A 17218-nucleotide genomic window follows, 5' to 3' on the forward strand; every position below is an offset into this window, starting at 1 on the left:
GATGCCCGTTCCAGCCTGTTCTGGAGGCCTTTTGGCCCAGAACGGGCTCATAAAGTTGTTTGAGTTCCAGTTTATTTGTTCTAGAATATTGTTCTGGAGGGCCTGTGATGCATCCCAGTGTTTTTTGTGGCAGCCCAGGTTGTTTGATGGCTGTTTCAGCCAGTTCCATGGTGTTCCGAAGGCATTTGGCCCGGAACGGGGTAATAAGGATGTGTGAGTTCCCCTTTTTCTGCTGTAGAATATTGTTCTCGAGTTTCTGTGATGCATCCCAGTGTTTTTTGTGATAGTCTACATTGTTTTATGCCTTTTACAGGGTGTTCCAGCCCGTTACGGCTTTTACCCTGTCCCTGGAAATACATATAGCAGGTGGGTTAAGAGTGTAAACTGATACAAAGTTAGGATCAAATGGCAAAACAGTATAACAAGCAAACTGGAGTACCTTTTGGCCTGGATAGCATTTGTGTGGGAAACCAATAAAAGGTAATAAAATTGCCTGTTAATTGCTATTGCTAGGTAAAACATAAGGACATGTATTTTCTAGTGATGTTCTTGTCCACATAATTGTTAGGAGGAGGGTGTTTTGGTATAGGTCCTGCTGTGGGGGATGTGGAATGTTACAGTGTATAACCCAGTCTTCTCAGTTCTTGGATGCTAAACTAGGTTGGTATTTGGATGGGAGACCACCAAGGAATACTCTGCAGAGTGGACTGTATGCCATTATACCCTGCTGAAGCGTCTCAGGTATAAAACTACTTATCCTCCTTGCACCCTTTCCTGAACCCCACCCTCCCCTGACTTCACCCCCAAATCTCCAGGAGTTTCCCACCCCAGAGTTGAGAACCCTTATTCAACTCTCCTCTGAAATACAGGCTTCTTGGTGGCACTCCAAATGGAAGCTTGTGGTGCCAGAAGCAGTGTTTGGACCCGGCAGCATTGCATATCTTCTTGCAGGGGACAGTGTCCCGAATGTGGGCATGTGTCACTTGGGGTGGTCCAAACGTTGCTTTGGGGTACAGCCTGGCCCCAGTGTCTGCCTCCTAGGGTCACCTTGCTCTGCAGCAGCTGGCACAATAACCGCTCATTGGACCATGAGGCAGCACATATCTTCTTGAAGGGTAGGGTCCCCTGAACAAGGGGGTGTATGATATACGGGGGTCCAGACCTTATTTGGGGGTTCAGAGCTTTCAAACCCTCTTCAGTGTTTTTGGTTGAATTCACGAATAAGTAACAAATAAGGAATGAATAAGGAACTGCAAATAAGGAATTATCTTCAGCCTCCTGAATTCAGTGGGAAGTGGGGATTGAACACGCAACCATGTGATTACCACATGAGTTATTGAGGCTTGTAGTGATTACTCTGAGATCAATAGTACCACCTTGTGGATGAAACACGTCAAAACAACCGCCGTAGACAAGAACCGTAGCAAATGAGAGAACAGTGTAAATGCTTTAAAAATAATCTGGATTTTTATAAACTGGCTTCAGTTCTCAGAAAATCTGGCTCAAACATGAATGTAGAATTCCCCCTGAGTGGATAACAGCTAGGCAGGAAACTACTGTCTCAAGGAGGTAGAAAGTAGCGTGGCAATTTCTTTTTAATGAGGTTTACAGTTGTAAAAGAATAATAAACTGAGTTATAATATAGCCATTAGGTGGAACTGGATTCCAGATGAAAACCATAGTATGAGAAATAAAGAAATTATCCTTAGAACAGCCGCAATAGCTTCACATCCAGAGTAATTCTTTCTAAACTTTTGTCTTTTTTGGCAACCTTGGTATTATTAAAAGAAGGACAGGATTCTTAAAACAAAATCCTAAATGCCAACAGAAATTCAAGAGGGTGAAGAGGACTGAAGACATGGTCTTTGGCACTCCTTGAATCCTTCCTCGATATTAACTTTCCACATTCATTATTTGATGGTTTGTCCAAAGTGATAAAAAAAACCAGTGTTGCTAAGGATTCTGATCCAGCACAGGGCCGGCCCTAGGGCGCATAGTGCCCCAGGTAGCCTCAACATCTGCCGTCCCCCTCCGCAGTGCCACACCCTTCCACCCTCCCATGGTGCCTTCTCCCTCCCTCACAATTTTAATGCCCAGGAACTGGCCATGAATCACCATGCTCCCCGGATTCCTTAAAGGCTGCCCCCCCCCACTTGCTCCGTGGGTAAAAGCGTGCCAGAGGCTGGTGGCTCCTATGCCGTCCCTCCAGCATGCTCACAATCAGCACAGGAGCAGCAGTGGCAGGAAGGGTGAGAGAGGCACTGAAAAAGAGTGGTCACTGCCGCTGCCTCCTCCCCACTTCTTTCCCACCCCTGATCATGAGTGCACGAGAGGGAGGGCGTAAGAGCCGCCAGCCTCCAGCATGCTTTTAGCCACCAATCAGTTGATCAGTTGGGGGGGGCAGCCTTTAAAGAGCCCAGGGAGAGCAGCACTTCGTGGGTATTAAAATTGTGATGAAAAGAGGGAGGAGGAGGCTGGGGAGGCAAATAGGCCTAGGAGGCGGGGCAGGGGGAAAGCCAAATTCAGTGCCCTCGCCCTGCCAGCGCCGTAGGCAATTGCCTAGTTTGCCTAGTGGGCGGGCCAGCCCTGATCCAGCAGGTATGTGGAAACCAGACTAATATATTAAGAAATAGTGTAAGAACAGTCTTTTGATCAAAAAGCCAGATATGGCAATGCTTTATTTATATGAGTTCTGACCACTGTGGTGCATGCCCTTGAAAAGTGTTCAGAACCCTCAAATTGGTACAAAATGCTGCTGCCAGGTTGTTGATTGGAGTGGGTCGTAGTGACCATATGACTCCAGTCTTGGCCCATCTGTATTGACTCTCAGTTGGTTTCTAGGCATAATTCAAGGTGCTGGTCTTGGTCTTCAAAGCCCTATGTGGGTTAGGACAACATACAGTTCTCTTATGAACCTGCCCAACCACTATGTTCATCTTTGACTTTCCCTGCTTTTTAGAATACGTAGGAGGAAAACAGGGTCAAGGCCTTCTTAGTCATGATGATAAAGCTCTGAAACACTGTCCCCAAGGAGAGTCATCTGTCCCCTTCTGTTGCCATGTTCTGCCAGCAAGTGATTTTTTTTTTCATTTGGCATTCCTTCAATGACCCCTTATGGACATTGTACAAAAGGCAGCAATCAGCACCATTCCAAAGAAAAAGAAATGCAAGAAAGCAAAGTGACTGTCTGATGAGGCTTTACAAATAGCTGAGGAAAGAAGGAAAGCAAAAGGCAAAGGTGAAAAGGAAAGATTCATCCAACTCAATGCAGATTTCCAGAGAACAGCAAGGAGAGAAGGACAAGAGATCTCTTCAAGAAAATTGGAAAAATCAAGGAAACCTTTTGTGCAAAGATGGCCATGATAAAGGACAAAAACAGTGGGGACCTAACAGAAGCAGAAGAGATTAGGAAGAGGTGGCAAGAATATACAGAAGAATTATACAAGAAGGATCTCAATGTTCTTGACAACCATGGCGGTGATATTGCTGATCTTGAGCCAGACATCCTGGAGTGTGAAGTCAAATGGGCCTTAGAAAGCATTACTAGCAACAGTGGAGATGACAGTATCCCAGTTGAGCTATTTAAAGTCCTAAAAGATGATGCTGTTAAAGTGATGCACACATTGTCAGCAAATATGGAAAGCATAGTGGCTACAGGACTGGAAAAGATCATATTCCAATCCCAAAGAAGGGTAATGCCAAGGAATGTTCAAACTATCACACCATTGCACTCATTTCACATGCCAGCAAGGTCATGTTAGAGATCCTACAAGCTAGGCTTCAGCAGTATGCACATCGGGAACTACCAGAAGTTCAAGCTGGGTTTCAGAGAGGTAGAGGAACTAAAGATCAAATTGCCAATATACGCTAGATTATGGAGAAAGCATGGGAGTACCAGAAAAACGTCTATTTCTGCTTCACTGACTACGCTAAAGCCTTTGATTGTGTGGATCACAATAAACTGTGGCAAGTCCTTAAGGAGATGGGAGTACCAGACCACCTCACATGTCTCCTGAGAAACCTGTATAAGGGTCAAGAAACAACTGTCAGAACAGGATATGGAACCAACTGATTGGTTTAGAATAGGAAAAGGAGTTCGACAAGAATGTATATTGTCACCCTGCTTATTTAATTTATATGCAGAGTACATCATGCGGAATGCCGGCCTGGATGAAGCACAAGCCAGAATTAAGATTGCTGGGAAAAACATCAACAACCTCAGATTCTAATAGCAGAAAGTGAAGAGAACCTAAAGGACCTCTTGTTGAGGGTGAAAAGGAGAGTGCAAAAGTAGGCTTGAAACTCAACATCAGAAAAACTGAGATCATGGCATCTGGCCCCATCACTCCTTGGCAAATAGAAGGGGAAGACATGGAAGTACTGACCAGGGCTGGCCCTGCCACTAGGCAAACTAGGCAGTTCCAGCATTTGTTTGATAAGCCCGGGTACATTTTTGCTAGTTTAGCAGGTGCCGTATGCCACCACTATATCATTTCTTCCTTTGTTTCTATGAATTGCCTCTGCAGCCCATCCATTTTTGGATTTAACCCACCAATCTGTTCTGTTATATTGGCCTGCACTTGGGTCAGTGCAGTCATAAAATAGACCTGCATATTATTGTGTAACTCCTTAAGAATATCTTGAGATACAGAGGCCCCTATGGATTTTGGCGCTCCTGGCGAAGGTATTGGCCTGCCTTGTTTATTCATTATTAAATAATTAGTAGTCTTTACTTGTCCCCCCAGCACTGAAATTGACCCGGGAGGGAGGAGGAGGCACGGTCGTGAGGGGTAGCTGGGAGGGAGGCGGGGTATGGTGGCTCCGTGGAAGGGGGGCGCTGTGGGGGGGGGTCTGGGTTTGCCTAGGGCACCATTCACCCTCAGGTCACCCCTGGTAATAACAGACTTCACATTTCTGGGCAGGGCCGGTGAGTGGGGTTCTGCCGCCTGAGGCAGAACCCCGATGTGTGCCTAACCACCACCCCCATAATCGCACCACACACGCACGGCATGATGAAGTCACAAAGTGATGTCATCATGTGCTGCTCTGGAAGCGCAGGGGCCGGAAGAACTCTCCCAGCCCCTGCGCACCCAGAAACAATGTGGTGCCTTTCAGTCGTGGGCACTCTCCAAGTTGAGAAGACAATGGGTGATCAAAGAAGGGGAGGGGGCAGAGGAGGAAGAGGATGGCACTAGGCAAGGCTGGAGCAGAGCCGTGTGGCGCTCTCTTGGCACTTGATTAGCGAGACCAGTGGGAGAGGGGAGCCAGTCTGTGAGGTGAGCGAGGCGCCAGCGTGAGGGATGGTGGTAGTGGAGGCGGTGGCAGTGGGTGCATGGAGTCATTGTCGCCACTGCTGCTGCTGCCTCCTTTCCTCCCTCTGCCCCCCCATGCGTTGCGAGCAAAGTGTGTGAGAGTGAGTGCGAGTGAGCCAACGAGTCCCGTCACGCAGCTTGCTCTGCACACAAGCAATACCACCACCAGCAGCAGTAGCAGCAGTGACAGAGGGCAGCAGAGACACCACCAGTACCACACACAGGCATTTGGCCAGGGGGGGGAGAGGAGCACTGTAGAGTGGGGGGAAGGGACTCCCGGGGGAGGAGGAGGAGAAGCAATGGCCAGACAAGGAGAAAAAGGAAAGATCACATCAGACACCAACTGAAACAAAAAGTATCTCCAAACCAGCACCCAACTCCACCTTGAGAGGTAGGCGGCCAGGCGGGCACCTCAGCATAGCTTCGGAAAAACTCTACGAGGTAACAGCCCCCAGGCTCCTCGCCTTCGGAGAACACTCCAGGACTGAAAGGTGCCGCGTTTCTGGGCGCGCAGGGGCTAGGTGCGTTCTTTTGGCCCCTGTGCCCCCAGAAAAAATGCACACCCCCAAGAGCCAGTGCCTGAGGCAACGGCCGAATCTTGCCTTACGGACATGCCAGCTCTGTTTCTGGGATCCAACATCACTGCAGATGGTGACTGTAGCCATGAAATTAAAAGATGTTTGCTCCTTAGGAGGACAGCTGTGGCGAACCTAGGCAGTATAATAAAAAGTAGAGACACCACCCTGCCAACAAAAGTCTGTATAGTCAAAGCGATGGTATTCCCAGTAGTAACGTATGACTGTGAGAGTTGGACCATAAGGAAGGCCGAGCACAGAAGAATAGATGCTTTTGAGTTGTGGTGCTGGAGAAGAATCTTGAGAGTCCCTTAGACTGCAAGAAGATCAAATCAGTCAGTCCTAAGAGAAGCCAACCCTGACTGTTCTCTGGAAGGTCAGATGCTGAAGCTGAAGCTCAAATGCTTTGGCCACCAAATGAGAAGGGAGCACTCACTGGAGAAGACCTTGATGCTGGGAAAGACAGAAGACAAAAGAAGAAGGGGATGACAAAAGATGAGATGGCTGGACAGCATTACTGATGTAACTAACACAAATTTGAGCAGACTTCGGAGGATGGTGGAAGACAGGAGGACCTGGCATGACTTTGTCCATGTGGTTGCAAAGAGTCGGATTCAACTGTGCGGCTGAACAACAACAATGACCCCTCCTTCCTAGTTAATTTTTAATTCCTGATTTTATGGGTTTTAAAAATTATTTTAACTCTGTTTCAGTTGTTTTAATGCTGTGTTAGGGGGTTGTTTAAATGGTTTTGAAATATGTTTTTATCATGTAAGTTTTAAATTTTACGTTTTAAAGGGGTGGGCAGGATCCAGGAAAATGGAAGTTTGTGGTTTTCCATGAACACACTTGTTACAGAAAGTGCTTTGGGTTTCCTATATTTAAATGGGGAAATTAGCTGGAATATCCAAGCGTGAGCTTTGAGGAGCTGAGATCTTTTGCCAATGATATGAAGGTCAGATAGCTCAGAAAATAACTCCACATGAAATTTGAAATAGTTTTGCTACAAATAATGTAAGTGTTACAATAAATCACTCTTTACACATACATTTAAGCATACCCACAAGACCTAAGAAATAAAGGGGTGCAAGACAGCGCAGAACAAGGGAAGACAGACAGGGTATACTACCTTTCTAGAGGATGGTGGAGGTCCATGGAAAAATGGAGGTGGGAGCAGGCATGGCCAGCATGACCTGCCCCAAAGGAACCCAATAACAGGGCATATCGGTGGGTACAAACTGTCACGGTACCTAACAGAATGCCCCCCCCCTACGACTCCAGACCTGGGCAGTTATAGGGTGGGGAGGGGAAGTCTCTCCGCGGGGGCGTGGTGGCTGGGCAAGGAACATTGAGAGGGATTACAATAGAGGTTTCACCTAGAACAAAAGGTGAAAATTGATTCCGTATGGGCAGCTAGGTGACAATTTGGTTTCGACATTCCCAGAAAAGACTGAAATGACACTACAAAGGGGTAACGAAATAGTATATTGGCAGAGATGGGGTAAAGATGGGTCACGGGAGGAGGAGAGTCAGTGATGGGATTATCCATTCACACTGGCACATCTCAGTATTTTTCCATCTAGAGAAGATGTGTGTGGGGTGGGGGGGGGGAAGGTCACTCAGAGGCATGCCTTGCCTATGCAGTGTCAAGTCTGATGTTTCAATAACGAGTCCTTGTTGATAAAAGTAGCAAGTTTATTGTAACATATTGCAAGACTGGTCGACAGAGATTGAGAGAACTGGCGAGCATATACAGAGGGCAAACATTTAAGGTGCAGATCAGAGGAATTCCTACGGGCGGGGCCTCCTAAGCGAGCATATTCACACATCGTTGTTACTTTATCGTTCTCAGGCCTGGCTGGCCTTGGGCACTTCCTTGGTACCCATTATCTTTGAGAAGGCACAGTAATCTTTTTCTCATAGCTAGTTGCAGAGCTTGGCTACATAACAAAGGGAAGGAGGGGGGGAAGGAGAGGTTGAGCTAGCAGCACTTGAATACAGTATGGCTTTTACCCAGGAGTCATTTCCTGAACCAAAGTTTGAACCAGAGTTGAAAATCTATGCTAGTAAAACATAACTCAGACTTGACATGCAGCCCAGCCTTCCAATATGGAGTTTTCCTGGTCTCCTTCTTGGGGCCTTCTAGGGACACACAGGCTAGCTTGAGGGGGCCCCCATGTCTTTTAGGGCTATCCTCTTTATTCAGCAGCGCTCTGGTATCCCACTAACTACAGACTTCCACAAAATTCTCCATTGCATGAATTGGTTTGTGCTTCGGGACATTCGCGGGGCTGCAACCCCACCCAGAAGTGAGTTCCAAAGGCATTTTAATACCACTGAAGTCCACCACTGGCCTGTTGGACTGCCCAACCAGAAGTGAGCTCCAATGGCATTGAAATGCCTTTGCAGCTCATTTCTGGTCAGGCTGCAGGACCCAGAAGTAAACTCTGAAGATATTTAAATGCCTTCAGAGCCTGCAGAAACCTTCTCACAAATCTCAATGGAAACATGGAGGTTCATGGGTGCATCATGGGAGCTGAACCCCTCATTCACAAACCATGAGCCAACCTGGTTTGTGCTCAAACCAGGGTTTGTCAGTTCATGCCCATCCCTATTAGGCACCTTGGTGGCCCTTGTAAGGGTAGAAAGATGGGATACAATTTTTTAAAATAAAGTGGCCCCATCCATTTGCAGTATTCCCCAGAATTGAAAAAATGTAATATTTCTAAAAAATATTGAAGTTACAGAATGAATCTGGGTTGTTGTTTTGTTTTTGTTTTGTTTTTTGTTTTTAAGAGTTCTTTTGGGGGCAGAGCTTCCCCCAGCCCCTCACATATTTAAGCACCACTTGAGGGACTATTGGAAGGGAGAGGTGCTTCTGAAGAGAGCCAGCCATGGAAGGAATAATTCCAGATCAGATTCTCCTGATTTTTACTAGGCCACAACCCACAGCCAGACCACCAAAGCAGCATTAGACAGGGTTGCCAGCCTCCAGATGGGTCCTGGGAAATTTCTGGAACTGCAACTGATCTCCAGGAGACAGAGATCAGCTCCCCTAGAGAAAATGGCTGCCTTGGAGGGAGAGCTGCATGGCATTATATCCTGCTAAGGTCCCTCCCCTCCTCATACCCCACTGTCTCCAGGCTCCACCCCAAATCTTCAGGAATTTCCCAACCTAAATTTGGCAATCCTAGCCTTAGACGATTTATAAGCTCACATTTTATCTAACTTTAAAATTGTTGCTACATTTATTCTATTGCTATATTTTCCAGTTTCTGTTCATGCAGATGTTTGGGGAATATTTTTCTCAATTTCTGGGTATGGCTACATATATTATTTATGTATTTTTATTTACTTCATTTGCATTCTACCTTTCTCCCCAGTGAGGCTCAGAGCAGCTTATGTCACTCTCCTCCATTTTATCTTCACAACAGCCCTGTGAGGTAGGTTAGACTGAGGGTGCAGTCAGACAATAGGCTTGGCATGATCTAGCTGCATCTCTGTTTTATCCAGTGTTAGTTTTTCTAGAGAGGTTTGTCCAAATATGCCACTCTTAACCTGCCTCACCATGTGCTCACTCCATGGTTGACAATTTTGATTGTTGTTGCATGGTGACTATGGAGTGATCAGTCAGGCAGAATTCTTTTGGGGGTGGGGGTATCTTTCACACATGCACACAAGTGTGTATTCAAAGCTCTGCCTCCTTTTTGACTGCTCTACAATCCCTCTGCCAAGTATTAAGGCCTCTCTCAGCCTCCTTCACATTGCCTCTCTTCCTTGGAATACAGGGGAAGATTGTAAGCATTTTACAGATGCTTACTCTCCCCTCCCTAACTCCACTGACTTCAGTATATTTATTCTTGTGCCAATCATGGAATGCTCTCAAACAGCAGCCCTTTTTCTGCTAACACAGTGTGCATCAGGGGAAGTGGGATGGGGAATAGGGTTTCTAGCCTCCCCAGGCTCCCTGCAAATATGAGAACCTAACTAGGGACTATTTCCACAATTTTCCAATACCAAGGAACAGGAGAGTGGGGTTTCTTTTGGGAGGGGGGGATTGTCACTCAAAAATAACTCCCTTATGGGCTCTAAATTCTTGCACTGTTGGAAGCAGAAACACACAAGGGGTGATTCAAAACCCGGTGCAAAGATCTGCTTATGCACACATTGTTATCTTTTTTTTTTTTTAAGTGGCAGAATGGAAAGTTCACACTTTCCAACCGCCTTGAGTTTGCAACAGGGGAAACATCCAAAAGTGTAGGGTGAAAGCACTAACATATGTAAAGACTGGGCTTTCTCCAGTACCTGGTTTGAAGGTGGGTCATAACAGAGTGCCAGTGACTGGGGAAATGGGAGGCAGATGTTGCTATCTGATAGTGCACTTTAAATCCAAAAGGGAACAGCAATGACACTGGATCAAACTGCTTATCTGACTGCAGCCTGAGACTGTGTTCTGGCCCAAGGTCACCATGGGAGAGTGGAGATTCAAATTTGGATCTCCCAGGTCCTAGGCTGACACTCTAGCCACTACTCCACTTTTTAATGACACCATTCAATTTTATTTTAGTAATGAAGGTTGATCCAATAAAAAGAGATCTTGTATATGATGACTTTTGATAATATTTATTATAATGCTGAGTTAAAATAGAAGGCAATATAGCAGTTGTCAAAGTTTTTCATTATCCTCCACAAGACAGAATTGAACATGTAGAGACATTCCCTTATGTTGAACAGGGAAGCTGAGGACTTATCCTAGAACTTCTAGAACATGGCTTAGAGACTGCTGTACAAATGTTGCAATGTTTCAGCAAAAACACCGAAAAAACTACAGCTTCCTTTTTACGCTGCATCCTGGGCATTCCCAACTCAGTGCGTTATTTCACCCTGTGTGTCGAATTGGGTCTCCACACAGTAGAGTCTAGAATCTGGACTCAAATACTGGCTCCACCTTCATTTTCACCCCTTACCCAACAGTCTGATTTCTCTTTTACTTGCAGACCCTTCTACCCCTAAATGGTTCTGTTCAGTACTTGGGAAAATCAAATCAATTGGTATCTATTTAGATTCATTGACAAACTGCAGTGAAACTTACATATTTCACTTGATCCTCAGGAGAATACGGGATATTGACTCCCAATTAATAATTGCTGAAGCAAGGGGTACATGCTCACCCCGCTTCTTGGACCTTCCCCCTTCCCAAATTCGCATGGCTTAGTACCACATCAACGCTGAGCTTTTATGTTGGCCAGACTCAACATATTTCCATCGTCCGTGGTCTCTGGTAGATATAAGGGTATCCCTTACGAACAGAGACAGTGCAGATGTGATAGAGAACCTGACTCTATACAGAACATTCTATTAGACTGCCTGTTACTTTCCCAGCACTGACCGCGTCTGATCAAACCTCTCCTCTTAACCCCCAACTTAGTGACAAGCAAAAGGATAGAGGTTTTGTTGCTGACAAATGTTCCTCAATTACTGAGCAGGTTGCAGAATTTCTGACCCTAGTGGTGAATGAGAAATAAATTAAAAATGGAGTCAGGTATGGGGATGCCTTGCTCCACTTTTCTTAGTTAAGTTTTGCATGTAACCTTGTATTCCCATGCTGATAGGGCTTGCAAATTACTGTGGTTTGTATGTCCCATTTTGAAGTTCCTTTAAATCTTGTTTTTCTTTTCTGTTATGCCAATAAAGGTTATGTCTGTCAGTCTGACTGCTGTACAAAATGCTTTAGTTGATGTTTATAATAAAGTTCTTTCAAACCATACTTGATTCTGTCAGTGGGACTCAGAAATGTTGCATTCTTCTTTCCACAGTGAAATGATGATGTTTGCCAAAGCACTGGAAGTGATCAACATATGCATCTCTTATGTTCATGCATTTTCTTTGTTTGCAGGTGCTGGAGAATCAGGGAAAAGCACAATTGTGAAACAAATGAAGTAGGTGCCTATATACCCCCAAAATGTACTGTATTGTTTTAGAAGTCTATGTCCACAGTTGGGCCTTTCAAAAAAAAACAACAATTGCAAGTACAGGATTTTTGCTCCCATAAATCACAGCTATTCGTTGTATCTTTAAAACAAAAAATATTATCGGTCCTTGCAAGTGGGAACCCACAAGGACTTCCGTGTGTGTGTGAATTTCCTTGTGCCTCATTAATTGCTTTCCCCCCTTCCTTGAAGGTCCCATAGCTTCTCCCCCTTTCCTGACTTCCCTCCTTCCTATCCACCAGCTAACTGATCTTAATCTTCTCCCCATCTTCAGTATTTCACCCTACCCTGGCCCTTGCATTCTGTACCCAGAAAAACTATTGCCCAGTTATGCAGTGTCAGTTGCCAGGGTGGGCCCAGTTGCACAGTGGGGAACCTAAGGGGACCCATCTTCCAAAGTCTCAACTCCAAAACATTTCCTCTTTCACTACATCCTCAACCTTCGCTGCTTCTTTCTCCTTCCTACTGCTACAAACCTTTTATTTGACCTTCCACCTTCAGCTATATTTATTGTCCATTAACTTCATTTATATCCCACTTTTCTCCACAATGGGGACTCATAGGACCTTACTTCATTCTCCTTTCCTCCATTTTATCCTCAGAACAACCCTGTGAGCAGGAGTGGACTGGGAGTGAAATTCCTGGAAATGGGCCCTTCCCAAGCCTGCCTGAGCTCCGCTCCCAAAGGAGGCAGTCTTCCATCCCTCAGGGAGGATGGAAGAAAAGAGGAAGAGGCAGTCAACCTAACCAATTGGCTAGGTGCTGCTTTACTTACCTCAAGAAAGCCTCAGGCAGGCCAGGGGCTGCTTTGCTTGTCTTGCACAAATGGGGCACTGCCTCCCTCACCTTGGCCAGACTAGCTGGGCATCTCTCTCACCTTCTGTGGAGCTCAGCTGGGTTGAACAGAGCACCTCACCTTGTGTGGAGCTTGATCAGGCACCACTATTGCCGTGCTTTGTTCAGGGCTCAACTGGATGCCTCCATCTGCCTTGCCCCAGTTGGGGCTCAACTGGGCCAGGTACCACCATCTGCCTCATCTCATGTGGGATCTGGCCATGTGGGGCACTAGCATCTGTCTCCCTTCATGTGAGCTGAGTCAAGCACCACCACCTCCCCCCTCTTTTGTGGGGTTCTGATGAGACAGTCTCTGTCTCCCTGGCTTGCTGGATGCCACCTCTCCAGCCTTCTGCAGGGCTTGGGTGGGTTGGGCTCAGCCCTTCTGACAGAGGGCTGGCTGACCCAGGTGGAGGGAGGAGGCATCCAGGTGTTCTTGATGGTCAGTCTTGGACTTTCCTATGAGTTAAATTAGTTTGAGAATATGCAACTGACCCAAGGTCACTCATGAGTTTCCAGGACAAAAGGGGGGTTCAACTCCCAGCCTTAAACTCTAACTCCTGCGCCACATTGACTTTCTTGGGAGAGTCATCCAAGTCATCGAGCATCAGGTCACTCCAATGAGTCTTCTCTCAAAGGCTAAAAGAGTATTATACAAAACCATTTAAGGATTTTATCCATATATCTCAGTGAACTCCTCAGTTTTGCTATCTCTGCCAACTGTCCCTGCTCTGCTGAGAATTCCTACCTTTCTAGGATCATTCACAAAGATGGCTACACAGAGCAGGAGTGCCAAGAGTATAGATCTGTGGTTTACAGCAACACCCTGCAGTCGATGCTGGCGATTGTAAAGGCAATGTCCACCCTTGGGATTGAATATGGAAATGCACAAAGGAAAGTGAGTATGAAATAAAGCACTGAACTGCCATAAAGAGCACAGCAGCCTGGCCAGGGAAGGGGAGGTGACACAACTGCCTGCCACATTCTCTGGGGGTGTAAGCCCTGGCATCTGCTAGCATTGGCATGGAAGCTGCCCTGCTTAGTTTAAAGGTAGTATAAATTAGCCAGAAGTGAAAGAAAGGATTCACACATTACAGAGAACAAAGGTTGAGTCCCACATCTTGTGCAGAAGTCACATATCATTTGTTCACTGTTCTGAATTCTGGCATGCTCAGTGCCTGATTTGGATCACAGCTGTAATGCACATGGAGAAGGATTAGATATTCCCCCTATGCTGTTTTGTTGACTAGCAGTAGATTGTAAATTTGTGCTATTTGGCTCATTGGATGTCCCCAAAAGACCAAATAGTGGACCATTTCAAGTAAAGAAAACGCCATGAGCACAGTTTGAGAAAAACTTGCAACTGAGAAAAACTTGCAACTCAAGTGTGACTGTGTCCAGGATCCCACCCCATATTCTCTGTAATGTGTGAATGTACAAGTTATAAGCAGGTCTCAAGACTTGGAGAGAGACGTGGAGGATGTGGTACCAACTGGGAACAGTGACCACAATGCTACTAGATTCAGATCAGTGGAAAGTTACTCCTAAAGTCTGAAACTTTAACATTTAATTTCAAAAGAGGGAATATTATGAAAATAAGAGGAATCGCTGAAAGGGAAAAGCAAGACAGTCAGATCCCTAGGGGATCTTGGAAGTTATTTAAAACCACACTAATTGAAATCCAGATAGAATGCACTGCCAAGTCTAAAATAATGCCAGCAGGGTTAACACTGCAAGTCAAAGAAGCCATTTTAAAAAGTGGAAGATCTGAACCACTGAACAAAAGGGACCACAGGCTCTGACAAAAAAAAGTAAGTTAATAATTAGGCATGCCAAAAGAGAATTTGGGGATGCTAAAAATATTGAGTAGAATGATGTAATGCAGCAATTCAACTTCTAAGACTATTGAAGTATTGCTCTCCTAGGAAAGAATTTTAGTAATGTACTCTTGACGCTCGTTGAAGCACTATGTGAAACAGAGAGAATAGCGCAACTCTGTCGTGTTCTGATGTCTCGCTGCATTACATCATTCTACTCGTCTGTTCACCAAAAAAAAAGACTGGAGCGTTGCTCTGCGTTTTGAATATCGACCTCTTTCACCACAGCCCGGATCTTCACTTTGAGAATCTTCATGTTCAGAGACTTAAGTACTATGGGCACGGGTGTGGTCAGTGTTCTGTCACTTTAAAATGTTATTAATTTCACTTTTGATATGTTTAGTTTGGTTATAAGAAATTCTGTAAATTACACTTTATTTTTTCATTGTTAAGGCTGGTTCTCGCTGAGGTTTTTGTACCTTTACCCTGCTCCACATATCCGCATTTCTCTGTTGTGTTGCAACATCCAGGTGGGGCCTGGAGTTGTCTTGGAATTACAACTGATCTCCAGACTATAGAAATCAGTTCCCCTGGAAGACATGGGAGTGGCAAAGGCTGGAGTCGATGGAATTGCATCCTGTTTGAGCTCTCTCCCTTCCCCAATCTCTGCCTGCCTCAGGCACTGCCCTCTAATCAGGAATTTCCCAGCTCAGAGCTGACAACCTTAGAATATCTGCTGGTCCAGGTAGACAATGTGGAATTTGATAGATGCAGGTATCTATACTCCTTCAAATACTGCATGGTATTTCAAAGAAAACAACAGGAAAGATTCAGCTGTACATTTCTAATTTTAGGAAGACATAAAGCAGCTTTTTGCGATGGCAGATTCTATGGAGGATGGTACCATGTCTCCAGAAATGGCTGAAATAATCAAACAGTTATGGAAGGATCCCGGGATCCAGGCCTGTTTTGAAAGGGCATCAGAATACCAGCTCAATGACTCGGCTGCCTAGTAAGTTGTAGGTTGGCTTTCTGTTATGTTTTCACAACAGCATTCTTCACTCTCAAACTGTACACATATTAAACACCTGTTATTTGCTACTATGATATACTTTTACTTTATTTTTGAAATGTCTTTATTTTAATAAAATCTTTGAGAACATCTAAAAAAGCTGACCTAAATCTCAGGGTTCGGGGAAATCATAGAAGGACATTAATTTAAACATAAAATCCAGCATAACAGTGCATTTCTGATTAATGTGTCTTCTCTTACGGATTAGCTACAAATGTTGTTTACCTTTTCAGTAGTTTAATGTAGTTCAGTAATGATTTTGCAGGAATTGCATCAATGAGGGATGGTCTATGGATTCTAGATCCTGACCACAATGCAAAGAAACCACTTCAGGGCAGTGGTTTTCTTGCAGGTTCAATTCCATTATCTCTTGAGGGATGATAGATGCAAATCAGAATGAGGCTCTTCATCCCTGCCAAGGTAATTCTTCTTCATCTCCATCTGATTTCTGCAGTTATCTCAATGATTTGGATAGACTAACCAAACCTGGCTATGTACCAAACGAGCAGGATGTCCTTCGCTCACGAGTCAAGACAACGGGGATTATCGAGACTCAATTTTCTTTCAAGGACTTACACTTCCGGTATGAAAGCTTTTTCTTGGTTTTTCCTCTACTAACCCCCAGTTAATTTGCAGCCTAAGTAAGAAAACTAGATCTGAAGCCCAGAAGCTGCTTGCAAGGCCAGAAGGCTTTGCTATATCTGTGACCACATGCAGCAAGTTGAGGTTCCCAAAGCCAGTGCTGCTGTGGAAGTCATGGAGGTCTCATGTTGAGCATGTGCTTTGGAAAAACTCAGGATCCCAGTGGTGCTACCTTTCAGATGAAGGTCAAGAGACTGGTAGGAAGAATTGGAAACATAAAATATTAATACAAGATTTGTTTGTTTGTTTTTTAAGGACTAGTTGTATTGCAGAATCCTACTGTTCTGATTTATAAGACCAGCTGTTCTTATAAACAGCTTCCTTGAAGTCCATCAAGTGAACCATTTCTGTACAGCAGCTCAGCCTGCTGGCAGATGGTTTCTGCCATGCTGCCAGAAGACACATTAATCAGTGCAATGCACAGCAGCCAAGAAGGTCTGAGTGCCTGCTCCGGCTGCAACGCCACTGAGGATGTTCTCCGCAGCTGAGAACAAAACGTCTGGAAGGAAAACTTTCTCCAGTAGAACATGGCACTTGAGCCCGAAAGATTCTACAAACCCTAATGATTGTAAAGTATGTTAGGCTGAGAAAGTAGCTAGATTTGAGTCCAGTAGTATCCTAGAGAGTTTGTAAACTGGAAATAAACTAAAAAATGTAAACTTGCTCAAAACTTTTTTTTTATGTTTACCTTTAGTTTATTCATAACAAGAAACAAAAAAACCCAAATACATTAACATAAAACGAACAAACATCTACAAACATCTTCATATGGAGATGGAGAACACGGTAAAGTTCGTATCGTACATATTACTTACAACCCAATACAAATACAAAAGAACATCTTAAGAAATCCTAATTGGCAGAAATCTCATTTATCCATACCATTTTTGACATTTCAGCACTTTGTTAACCAATCATAGAATAAAATCCAGCTTTTATCCACCTATTTCTCAGGTTTGATTCTTAACAAATTAGA

The 17218-nt window shown here is 44.8% G+C and overlaps 1 protein-coding gene across 1 annotated transcript in view; it reads left to right on the forward strand.

Annotated features, from left to right (window-relative positions):
• Nucleotides 1-17218, forward strand: part of GNAT3 (G protein subunit alpha transducin 3) — a 51460-nt gene that overhangs the window by 24945 nt on the left and 9297 nt on the right. The window contains exons 3-6 of the mRNA XM_060244395.1: nt 11784-11826; nt 13468-13609; nt 15383-15540; nt 16055-16183. Coding sequence (XP_060100378.1) covers nt 11784-11826; nt 13468-13609; nt 15383-15540; nt 16055-16183 — 472 coding nt within the window. The remainder of the gene's footprint in view (nt 1-11783; nt 11827-13467; nt 13610-15382; nt 15541-16054; nt 16184-17218) is intronic.

This window comes from Heteronotia binoei, chromosome 8 (assembly GCF_032191835.1).
Source record: "Heteronotia binoei isolate CCM8104 ecotype False Entrance Well chromosome 8, APGP_CSIRO_Hbin_v1, whole genome shotgun sequence".
Lineage (NCBI taxonomy): Eukaryota > Metazoa > Chordata > Lepidosauria > Squamata > Gekkonidae > Heteronotia > Heteronotia binoei.